Source organism: Pocillopora damicornis, chromosome 3 (assembly GCF_964200805.1).
Source record: "Pocillopora damicornis chromosome 3, jaPocDami1.2, whole genome shotgun sequence".
Classification (NCBI taxonomy): Eukaryota; Metazoa; Cnidaria; class Anthozoa; order Scleractinia; family Pocilloporidae; genus Pocillopora; species Pocillopora damicornis.
In genome coordinates, this window is record NC_142672.1 from 5,265,524 (window position 1) to 5,277,870 (window position 12,347).

Sequence of the window (12,347 nt, forward strand, 5' to 3'; positions counted from 1 at the left end):
TTTTGAAAATTGGTTTGTTCAAATTCCCGCTCCCCGATCAAAAATTGTGTTAAAATACCCCACCCATTTTGCTTTGCAAAAGGCAAAGTCACCGACCGTCACTGTCTACACATTGACCACGCTTCAAAACCTAGACCTTGTAGAGGTCATTCATTTGTAGAGGCCATTCGCTTGCGAAAGTGAACAATTCACACATTGACTAATACAGTTGACGATTCACTCGTAGTTTACTTATCATAAATTCTTCGATGTCCTTCGCTAATAAAATATTACTTTAATAATTGAATTACTGCTTAAAGAAAATAATTCTGTCTATAATTTTAAGTCTTTGTATAGTCTAAGTTATTTGCTACGATTACCGGGATCAATGTCAGTAACTAAGCAACTGCTCACCTACCCATCCCTTAAGACGACAACAGTCAACCGATAACAAGCTAGGGTTAATGTTCGGTTAGGAGAAGGATAGCTGCGGGGTTGCTCTAATACGGACATGAATCCGCTATAGTTATTGGAGCAAATAAATCCGTAATCGTTTCCGAAATTTTAACACGGAAAAAACATTTTTGGAAATGCGTGGAGCAGAACTGAATCTCCACACTGGTTTTACTGTTACGAATAAATCTGTAATGAAAATCAAATGAAAGATGGTTTCACCCTCTACCCATTGGACCTTTAAAGTGTTTCTACCTTCTGGTGAACTTTCATTCCCTTGAAGATGAGTGAAGAGAAAATCTTTACAACAAGATGTAAAACCCGTAGTGGGTTACGGGATTCGAGAACACCCCGGTAAAGTGAGAAACAATTGTCATACCAAGCCTTACTGACCCCGCAGCGGTGGATCCAGGGAAAGGTTACGAAGGTCCACTGAATTAAATGCAGAGATCACGAGAATATAAGAAATGATCATTAACTTAGGAGCTCCTAATTGTCAAACAAATTCTCCGTGTCAGCACCGGAGGAAATGTAAATAGAACAGGGGAAAATTATGATGTTCAGGATTAAATCGGTTGAACGGATTGGTTGGTCAAATATCCTTAAATTTATGTCAATACACGCTTTTCACAGCGGCAGTAATTTCCAAAAAGTTAGCTATCTTAAATTACTTCCAGCGTCTATGGCTACGAAAGCTTTCTTGGGGAAGATTGGGGGTACTAGACACTCATACTTCAAATGGAGAAATTATCATTGCTTTAACAAGTTTGTTTAAATCTCCTCATGTCGTCACCACCCTCTACCAGCTATTTGCCTTTAACATAAAATTAATATAATGAGTGGTTGTTTCTAAACGACCACAAAATTACTCCAACTTGCGATCAGGTTTCTTTATCCAGGGCTGAAAGAGGCGCTGGGACAGGTCTTGGGATTTGAGAAACGAGAAGTGATTTATTGCTAAACAGAAGGAAAAGGTTTCTTAACGCCGCGATATTCCGTTTACATTCCACAGCCAATTTTGCGTCGAAGTAGGAGAGAAACCTGATCGCAAACAATCCTTCACAACAGTAAGGAGAGTTTCGTGGTATTTAGTGAACAAAAAAACCTTACTAAGGAAATTAGAGCTTAATATTCAAACAACTTTGATCAGTAGCTGAGTAAGGTCAAGTGAACATCTTAGTTCCCGACGATAAATTCACATCAAAGTGATGAAACAACGAATAGAATTACTCAAACATCACTTTCTTGTATAAGAGTCACTGATATCTGCAAAAAGAAATGAAATTCGTGGTTCTTAATTTTTGTACCGATATGATTAAAACCGTGCTTCTCATAGCAAGTGTTGTTAGAATATTCACCCTTTTCGCTCCCAAGGTCTCATCAGTAATTCTCACCACTGTCTGCCATAAAATTCTTTTGATGTTAGTTCGGAGAATTTGGTATTGGATCAACTAATAATCCCCTAAATTATCTTTTCCTTTATTCTCATCACTTGTGTACTTGATGCTATAAGGATATTTTGAGGAGAAATTCTGTCTTGGTCATTCATGGGAGTTGAAGGGTTAATGACCTACCAAGTTACCCTTCTAACACGTATCTATAATAGCCAACATCGCTGAGGCCAATTTCCCTCCTTTAGAAGGTCTCAGATGAATGGCTTACAGCTGTTTTAACCCTTTAACTCCCATGAGTGACCATGACAGAATTTCTCCTTACAATATCGATACAAGATCAAGCAGACAAGTGATGAGAATAAAGAAAAATATCAGTTAGGGATAATAAGCTCATCCAATACCAAATTCTCCAAACTAACATCACAAGAACTGTATGGGAGATAGTAAGGAGAATTACTGATAAGATCTTGGGAGTTAAAAGGTTAAAACAATTTTCAACTAAGTCGAAATTAAACCAGGATTGCATTGCTCCAAAACTAAAACCAATCATGACTTGATCACCAGTGTTCTCCCGCGCTAAGGGCTTTCTTGTTTTCATTTTCAATTCTCATTGGCTCCTTGTATTGTAACTTGTAACTCTGATTGGCTGTTGTGATTGCTTTGGTTTTGGTTTTATGAACTCAAACGAAGACGTTTTTCAACTCCCTCATTTGCAATCCATGATAATCTCCTCAATCCTTTGCCATCCTTATTTGGTTTTAGTATTTCTTTACCTTCTTCTTGTTTGTCTGCCTTGGTAAACAGTTTTTGAAAGGTTTATTTCCAATTAATGATAAATAAAAACGACCCAAAAAACAAATCATAATGTCCTACTGTAGCTCCTCTTATGGCCAACAAGCTACAAAACAATCACCCTAATGTCCCACAACAAATACAAATGCAACCTGCTTCACCTCAGCTGCAATGAGGGCAAACTCAGTTCAAGTCCCAATAAGACTAAAACTCCCTCAAACGGTTTTTTAACACACACATTTTGAAAGAGGCTATGAGATCACTGATGCCTGACTGAGATATACCCCCATGAGTTCAAAAGGCAAACTAGCTGTGTTACATACAGATAAAGCCTAGAAATCCCACAATCAAATCACACAAAATCCAGTCTTTCATTAAATTAACAAGGTAACACTTGAAGTCATACCAGCTTCTAAGCAGAAGCCTCTTCTTTTTTTTCTTCTTCAGCATTGGGTTCCTCTTTCTCTTTCTCTCCTTCTGTTTTTTCTTCTCCTTCCTTATCTTCTGTTTTTTTTTCTCCTTCTTTATCCTCTAATTTAACATCCTCCTCCTGCAAAATTCAAATCAGGTTGGATGTCAATGGCTACAATTGAACTGTAATAAAAGTTCCTACCAGCCTTATGACTCCATATTGCTGGAGCTTGCAATGCATACCTGATTCAACAAGCAATATTGCTACTCCTCCAAACCAGTATTCTTGTCTATACAAGGGAACCCCCAGAATTTTGGCAAGCTTCCCTAAAAAATTGCTGATAATCCATTAAACTCCTGGATGGAGAGAGGTACTGTGAATATTAAGAATCTTGCTTAGGAACACACCACATTCCAAATGTTCATTTCATTGAGTTTATTTTAAGCTTGCAGCATACCTTTGGGGGTGTAGGTTGAGCTGGTGGCAGCGGTGGCATGGGCTCAGGTGTTGGTTCCTTCATGGGTGATATTATTATTTTACCAACATTCTTACGCTGGTGCATTCGCTGCATGGCCTTGCCAACCTGAGGAAAAATAAATAAAATAACGGAATGTTGAGGATCCGCTATTAGAATTTATCAAAGCAATATATAGGTCCTGCTTGCATGATCAAAAATTTTCCAAATTTCTACCAAGCATTGACTCCAAATCAGAGTAGCCTTGAGAAAAAAAAATTAAAAATAAAATTCATCAAGCCACACATCGCAATGTTTGTTACTAGGATTTTGAATACACATGGTTGATGAAATGAATAAAAAATAAAAATGAGTACTATATTAACCCATTAATTCCCAGAAGTGATTAACATGAAACTTCTCCCTATAATATCCTTACATTACCCAGCAAACAGGTGATGAGAGTATTCAAACTTAACAAGTAGAAGTTTTAAACATCAAATCCCTATAACTTACTTACACAGAAAGGTGAAGCAGCTGAAGGGGAGAATTATTAATTAGATCCATGGATGTTAAAGAGTTTAATCATAGTTTGCATAGGCATTTGAAATATTTTGTCTTTACTCCACTATCCTGAACTGATTGATGAACAAAAACAGACAGACAGAGAAACAGGAAGAAGCACAGGACAAAGCAAAATCAAACAAATCATCTTTAAAACTGACTATATAAGAAAGAAGAATGATTTTTATTTTAATTGTGCACTTTGGCAAGATCACCAGAACAAAAAGCAGATAAAGAGTAGACTGTATAAAAGCCCATCTTTTCCTTCTAAAACTGTACCACACCAGTCTCCAAATTACTAAGAGGAAAAAAGCACTCACACAAGATTTGTTTTGTATGTTCAATAATAAATATACTCATAATTATGTTTGTCCCATGCTTAAGAAAACCTCGACACCCAAATTTTTAAATATAATTTTTATCTCACGTCTCATGAAGACATTACAAAATTTACAGTGATCTACACACCTCTTCAAAAGCAAATACCTCATCTATGTGAGGTTTTATCTTCTCTTCAGTGTACAAATCAAACATATGCTTCATTCCTGATTTCAGTAGCTCTGGGTGACTCTGCATATGTCTCAAGTGAAATCCACAAACAGTCTTGCTGTCTCTCAGCAGTTGTAAAGGACTGAAAGTTGCTCCCTGAAACCACTGCATTAGAGAGAAGACAATTTTCAGTGAAATAATCATGATCAAGTTGAGTATAATTCTTGAAAATAAAGGAAAATCAATATCAGTACCTGAGCAACTGTACATGCACCCACCCTTCCCTTGATCAAACTTTAACCCTCACTTACTATCAATTTCAGTACTGTTGTTGGGTTAGGGGTGGGGAAGGGCAGGCATGTAGTTGCTCAGATGCTGACATTGACCCATAGATGCATTATAATACAACTAAATAAATCAAAGGGGGGGGGGGGGGGCCTCCATCTAGTTTGCAAAGTGATCCTGAATCAATGAGTGCCAGTAATAAAATCCATTATTAGATTATGTAATTTCTAATAATTGTCACCTATGTGGAAAAGAGAGACAATTCATTTACTAGAGACTGAATTTGGTTAACCCTCTCCCTCCTAGCTAGGAAAGGAAACTCTCCAAACAGTATCCATATGTTTTCAAGTAGAAAGAAAAGAGTGGAATAAATGAATATCAATAAGGGGAAACTGCTTAGTTTAACCTAAAATTCTCAGAATTAGAATCATAAGCAACCTATGGAGGATACTAGAGAGATTAATATTTAGATCTTGGGAAATAAGTGTTAATAAGCTGTTTGTATATGTGTTGCATTTCATGTGATCTTTGTCTGAATAAGGCCAAAAATGTACCAGCTAAGTATATACCAGGTATATATCAAAGTTAATAGATGCTGAGCACAATTTCAAACCAAAAAAAAAGGCTTATCTGTGTATATAATTATACTTAATACTGTAAGCTTACATTTTTTGCTGCACTAAAGACACTCTTTGTTTCAGCAACCGCATTTGCATAACCTGCCCACAAAATAATTCCAAAAATTAGAAATCAAATTTGAAACACAATTGCATCTAGGTCCAGGGAAGGGCTCCAAAAAGTACAATTTTCTTTCCTGCAAGAAGTTTGGATGATAAGTCTACCACTCATCCTAAGACAAATTGAATAACATGCAGGAGTGTAAAACAGATATTTGACAGCTGGACCTTACACTCTCAAATTTGAAACAAATTTGAAAATGTCTCTCACTCGAACTGAAGCGAAATATTCACCAGTTTTTATTCAGGAAAAACTGATATTATCATAACATTATAAAACAGCAAGACAAACTTCTACTATGAGAATGTAGATGTGGCTCATAGATGACAAAATAATAATCATACTTTTTTCTTGCACGCAGGTCATGTGATGGTGAAAAAAGGGGAATATCTGAGAAGATACCTCAAGCGTAATCTGTTCCTCATAGCTCACAGTTGTCCTTGACTTTTCCTCTAAGAAAACTGATTGCATCTCGGAACATATGATGGCCACATGTAACTATACAAATATATTTTTGGGCCAAATGAAGACTTTTGTTTATTTATCCTGTGGCATTAGTGCTATGCTTACTGCAATTAACAAATGTCAAACTTTCTTTTAAATGTCTTGACACAGGTGCAACCTACCAAAGCAAATGATTATACCCATAGGCCTTAGAAGATTATATCCTTTCTTTGTATCAGCACCACCGAGGGGATCAAGAACAATATCCACTCCCTCTGGACAAATCCTTAAATGATGAATAAACAGTTTTGTATGAGTGCTGAGTTCAGCAAAGGATTCATTTAGATTTGGATCTACATTTGAAATTCCCACATGTTTTAGTTTCAATCCAATCTCCTTGATGTTAGCCAACCAGGAAACCTATAACACCACAAAATTATTTTTCCTTAGAAACTTTTCCCTCTTCTTCTCCTCGCTGAAATATCAGTAACAGCAAAGGAAATAATGTTGAGGGAGGAAATAAGTTTGTTTCTTGGAGGCGAATCCTCTCAGATGTTACTATGGTTTTCAGTTGAGAGAAGCACAACAGAATTTGGTGACCATGTTTTTGTGCTAAAAATGCTAGCAGCATTTCCAGCATAGGCTTTCACAATTAACAGTTGATGACCCAAGGCTCTTGAGACTCGGTCACCATTGTAAACAAGGAAGTTTGCTTGTGACAACACCATTATTTTATGGTCAACACCTTGTCAAAAAACATTCAATGTGCCTCATTCAACACTTATTAAGACAATACAACACACAGTGCCTTTTTACACCCAGAAACATAAATGTGTACTAGCTATCCTTCAGAGAAACCTGATTAAATCACAAGGGTAACCTAAACCAGGAAAGTCTTCCGTCCAAAAGGTGAAAGAACACTCCTGGTCATACCCTTACTTCATGCTTCAGAACCCATGATAGACCCTATGTTTCAGTTTTGGACAAGGCTGTAAGAGCCAATTAAACCCTTGAAGTAGATATCATCAGCCAAATTATGCTTTCACTTACAGCTAAACAGGACATTTCAGATGAAACATACACAGCTTAAAGAGGCTGATTTGTTGTAGGAGCTGCATAACAAAATTTGACAGAATACTGAATGAAATCTCCAAAAATCACATTTGTTTAATTGATTATTTTTCAGTTTACTTACTTCTTCACCTCTTGGACATAATCCACTGTCCTGTAGTCAATAGCATGATCTATTCCATTGGCAAGGATGGTTTCATGCTGTATCAATATAAAGGCAAGAGATCAAAAGTCTAACACATTCCTGACCAAGCATGAGCAACATTTTACAAATTAAAATGTTTCTCCCTTCAACTTCAGGCCATTGATGCAAAAACATGAAAATATAACAACTTACTCTATGTGGCCATACGATCACCAAATTGGTGACCTATGTTGCAAATTTAGACACCAAAAAAGGTTTTAATCACTCTAGTAACCAAAATGATTGCAACCTTGGGTGTTGGTGTGAGAAACCTCAGTAATGAAGTTTAACAAGGAGAAAGCTCATTCTCCCAAAATGTCATCAATCACTCCAACAAGGGGCTAACACTTGAAATGTCAGCCTTTAAACTCTTTACAGCGGCCAATTTACATTTTCAACTCATTTGATAACACTAAATTACTCTGTTATACTCTCCCATTGAAACAGCACCACATTTTCTTTAGAAACTTACCCCTTTATTCATCCTCTGGAGAGATACATATACACAAAATTTATAATGGCTCTACTTTAGAGGACGAAGAAGGGAGATTGTTCTAGTCCCGTCAAGGCTCTTGTCCAAATTGACATAAATAAACATGCTATCTATGAAAATGTATGTTATGCTTTTTTCCTTAAGGAAATTAGAATTTCTTATTCTATTTATCTTTTTTTCCTCTCAAGATGTGCTTATTTCAGTCTGTATATCTGCATTAGTTGACAAAACTATCGAAAGCAAAAAGTTATAGGTCTAGTCACTCCAGATAAATAAATTAAGAAATATGGCCTTTGTTTGGGCTAATCAATGGGAAACATTGCTTAATGCCGAACTCCAGGGACAGAATACAAGACAATGGAGGGATCCACCATGTAAGATCTGAAAAATTCTAAATTCTCACTGGCACTTTAACATCAGTGAGATAGAAAGACCATTATGATCCAAAACATCTACCTGGTTCAGCCACAAACAGAGCTAAAAATTTTGAGTTAGAGTACCTTAGAAGCTGAGGCTGTACCAAATGTTGTGATGCCTTCAACAGTTTTACAAAGCTGTGTTGCTGCAACACCCTAAGATATAACACAATTTTTTTGATGCAATGACAGCGATAAAAAAAATTAATAAATAATAAAGCTTCAGTCCTTGGAAGATGCAACACATGTTCTGTAAGTTGTCGGCCACAAGAAGCCCACCAATTGAGGAAAAAAGCAATTGTCACTGTAACCCATAAAAATTAACTGATCACTGGACATAATAGCGGTTGGTAAAGAAGAATGAAGGACTGTGCTCAAAAGCTCTTTCACTAATCATTCCTAACCAAGATTAAAATTTTTTTGGTGCCAACCCTTTTTATTGTCTTCACTTACTGCCAGGCTGGTGCAGGCCATAGGTTACTTACAAGTACTCATTAATACATTTTTTCACCACAGAGGCACTAGAACAGCAGTTAAATTCTTCTTGTTAATCCATAACATATCCCGAAGCAATTTGAAAACCATCTGAGGCTCATTAATGATTGTAAACATAGCAGGTCTCTTATCATATATACCCTCCCCTTTAATACCCAGGACCCATCCTTACCACACCTCCGGCTGCCATATGAATCAGAACACTTTTCCTTTGACCCAAGCTTGCACAGAGGAAAAGCATAAAATAAGCAGTCAGGTATGTGACAGGGATTGCTGCTGCATCTTCAAAACTCATACTATCTGGGAGAACAAAACACGAACCCCCTGGGACACAAGCATATTCTGACCAGGCACTATCTCCTGTTATGCATACCACACGGGACCCGACCTGTTGAACAAGCAAGAAAAATGTACTTTAATATAAAAAAAAACTATGCTTTTTGGAACATTGGAAAATGGGGTCGAAAGCTTTGGTATAAAGTCTCAGAGAGGTTAAGAAATGTCATCAATGTCATCCTCATAAATGTTAAAAAATGCCTTTCCCTGCCTGATATGGGCTTTGTAACAGAGTCATGTATTGTTTGGCCCTTGGGTAAAGCTTTTAACAGCTGAGTGATGGTAGGGAAAGGCTTTTGTCTAAAAATCTTAAATAATTAGAACCTATGCCTAGGGAAACAGAACCTCGACAGAAAACCCTGGTCCTTGAGCTTAGGTATTGGGTAAGGGATTAATTGTGCTTCAGTTTTAGTTTTTGAAATTACAACAGAATCATTAATATAGGAACACAGGCAATCATTGATACCAAAGAATCCTAATAAAGCAGCCAGTCAAGCAGGTAAACAGATATTTAGCACCTTCCTGAGTTGAGGCTAGAAATGAAAAATACTCCTTTTACCCTGAAAATAATCACAATTAGGCCTTAGTGAGTTTGAAACTGAGATCTCACCTCCACGTCAGTCACCTCTTCTCCAAGTTCCTCCACAATTCCAGCGCATTCCAAACCAGGAACAAATGGAGGTTTTTTAGGGCTAGGATACATTCCTTGGCGCTGTATAATGTCCGCAAAATTTAGGCCACTACATCAGAGATAAAATACACCATCACATTTTCTGTGATAAGGCATTCCTTTTACAGAAAATCAATAAAGATAAGAAAACTGGGCTGAAAAAAGTAGGTTATAAGTTTTCCTGATTTAGAAGTTTGTTTGGTTACAGATCAACTGTAAATTTTGTCCCTGCTTTCCAAGAGGCAAAAAAAATTGTCCATATTTCATTGCAATACATTTAGCTTCACAATAAGGAGTTTTAACACAAAGGCTGATGTGGGTTTAAAAAGCACCTGATTAATCTAGGCCCAAGAATTATGAAGATTGAGTGATTCGTGAATTAGAAGAGGATTTTCTACGAAATAAAGTTTTTCTTGGAATCTCTGGAGACTTCTTGGTATTCATCTGAAAGTCCACTAAAGTACTTTATTGGGATTGCAAGTTTGGACTTCACCCAGAAATTCATACCCCTATTGCTCCCAATTCCATAATTCATTTTGCAAAGAATTCACAACAAGTTAGACCAAACTGATTAATTATATAGGTCAAATTTCAAAATTAAACAATTCAATATTGATTATTGACCAACACATTGCCAGTTTGCCAATCCAAGTTCAAAAAGCAAAACTGTAATTTGATCGACACAAAATCATAGTAATACATTTGAAAATAAACTTTGCGTAACAAGCATCACTTGACGTCGTCAAATGATTGAAATCGTAGAGAATTTCCTCCTCAAATGTGTCACGAACTGCAAGCAGCATGAATAATATTATTACAGAAACACAAACGGAACTTTTAAATATAGAATAAGAGCTACGGCAAAATGAAATTGGTTTGGAACAATTCTTCCACATGCTTTCACTCCTGTAAACATTACTTTCATTGGTAAAACATGAGAACATTTTTAGCATCATGATTTACCGCCCCTCCCACTACTATCAAGTCTTCATAACTCTTAAATAATTTCTTGCTTCGTTGGTTACTATTGTAGTATGAATTCCCAATGAAATATAACAGAATATGTTTTAATATGGTTGTCCACAACAAAAAAGGGGAAATGATGGTAAAAAATGACAAACAATACACTTGCCATGCATGAACGCGAACAACAACTTGTCCTTTCATCGGCTTAGGTTTTGCGTATTTCTGCACTTCGAGCTTGTTGTAACCACCGTATCCAGTGAGCACAACACATCGCATGGTCTCCTGTTCAGGTTGGAGTTCAAGATGCTCTGACTTTTCCTCTCCTTTCTCCTCCACAAGGCCTTCTTGTGGAGGTAATTGCTCAGCTTGATCCGTACCCTCCGCCATATTCGCAAGTTGTCCAAAGATCGCCGAGAACGATTACGACTACCCCTGTGGGAGGGGGCGGGGCGGGGGAGACTGTCGGGGTACTTCGTCGAGTCGCACCACTTCGCGAAATTTATGAAAGATTTAGTTCAGTGCTTTCTCATAGACTCATGTGATATCCTGTGACAAATTTGTATAACAGATCGAAGTTTTCTCCGCAGATACACAAGTCCACGCACTGAAGAATTTCGATGCTTCGACACGAATGGGCACACGCTCGCAAGAGAAAATCCCGCGTTTTCCCACGCGGTTTCACATCTCATAGAGGGCGATTTTCTCGCGGGTTCACCCACAGTAATTTGAGTTGTTGAAAGACAAGTGAAAAGGACCTCACCTTCGGTGGGCACACGTTGGCCCGCAGTATAATTTTGAAACAGAAACTTATTATCAGGCACAATGGAAATTGTTTTGAACGACCAAGTGGGTAAAAAAGGAGGATTAGGCAATTATATGGTTTATGTGACCCCTTAAAATAATTATTTCTGATGGCAAGCCAACCCTGCATGTAAGACTTGAGCGAAGGAACTTCATATCATTTTACACTTCCGATAATGGACATTCACATTATCATTTTCTCTAAAAAAGTATTGTTATCAATAGTGGTAATAAAACGCTTCCTAAGTGTAGGAAACGTTGGAAATTTCTCACGCGGAGCCCCACCTTACCATAACTTTGAGCCCTTAGATAACACTACTTACTTACGATTAACTGCATTTCGCTTTTGGCTTTTTATTTCCTTTTCCCAACCTCATTTAGTTTCCACTCAGCCCCCTTGATAGACCCCTCTGCGGGAATAGCCCTTAATCCGCTTAACTGTAGGTAACCAAGCTCGTACGATATGACACTACATTTCGCTATTTAGTATTTCATTAGGCACTGGCCGGCTCCCTGTATACTCCTCTTCTCTTTAAAGCATGTTCCCATATCCATTTGCAGTCGACTCAATGTCTGCTCTATCACAACACACCCTCCAAAACACCCCCTACCCCTGTTCCCCACCAATTTAAGTTCCAGGATTCTAAGCATCAACAGACAGGCACTAAGGATTAAGAGAATCACGAACTAGGAGACATTTTGTGGATATAACAACAAATCCTTACAACTGTCCGGAAAAGAATGTACTGTTAGTCGACCAGCCGAGAGAGTAATCTTTCAGATCTGGGGAGTTAAAAGTTTAAACATTTTTTTTTCAAGTCAATAGATTTTAATTGAGATTTATCAAGGATCCTTCTGTCAGGAGAAAAGGTGACACATATAATTTCATAACTTCATAGAAAAAGAAGACA

The 12,347-nt window shown here is 37.4% G+C and overlaps 1 protein-coding gene across 3 annotated transcripts; it reads right to left on the minus strand.

Annotated features, from left to right (window-relative positions):
- Positions 1–208: 208 nt before the first annotated feature.
- LOC113665939 (NADPH-dependent quinone oxidoreductase VAT1) lies at positions 209–11,094 on the minus strand. 3 transcript variants are annotated; one of them, XM_027181678.2, is made up of 11 exons: positions 10,802–11,094; positions 9,610–9,739; positions 8,836–9,051; positions 8,253–8,324; positions 7,200–7,276; positions 6,187–6,290; positions 5,489–5,541; positions 4,517–4,702; positions 3,488–3,613; positions 3,025–3,168; positions 209–1,698 (listed from the first exon to the last, which is right to left on the minus strand). In XM_027181678.2, the coding sequence occupies exons 1-10, from the start codon at positions 11,020–11,022 to the stop codon at positions 3,031–3,033; spliced, it is 1,323 nt and encodes a 440-aa protein (XP_027037479.2). In that variant the 5' UTR covers positions 11,023–11,094; the 3' UTR covers positions 209–1,698; positions 3,025–3,030. The 3 variants fall into 3 exon arrangements, with proteins under 3 accessions (XP_027037479.2, XP_089055948.1, XP_027037480.2); XM_089199822.1 differs by having other exon boundaries at positions 209–2,614; XM_027181679.2 differs by having other exon boundaries at positions 209–2,618.
- Positions 11,095–12,347: the final 1,253 nt, after the last annotated feature.

Excerpts from the sequence above, each read along its gene's own strand:
- LOC113665939 (XM_027181678.2), bottom strand. The coding sequence starts at position 11,022 with ATGGCGGAGGGTACGGATCAAGCTGAGCAATTACCTCCACAAGAAGGC. Across the intron at positions 8,325-8,835 it reads ATATGGCAGCCGGAGGTGTG|GGTGTTGCAGCAACACAGCT; the intron begins GTAAGGATGGGT and ends GTTATATCTTAG. Across the intron at positions 6,291-7,199 it reads TATGTCCAAGAGGTGAAGAA|GATTTGTCCAGAGGGAGTGG; the intron begins GTAAGTAAACTG and ends TCATCATTTAAG.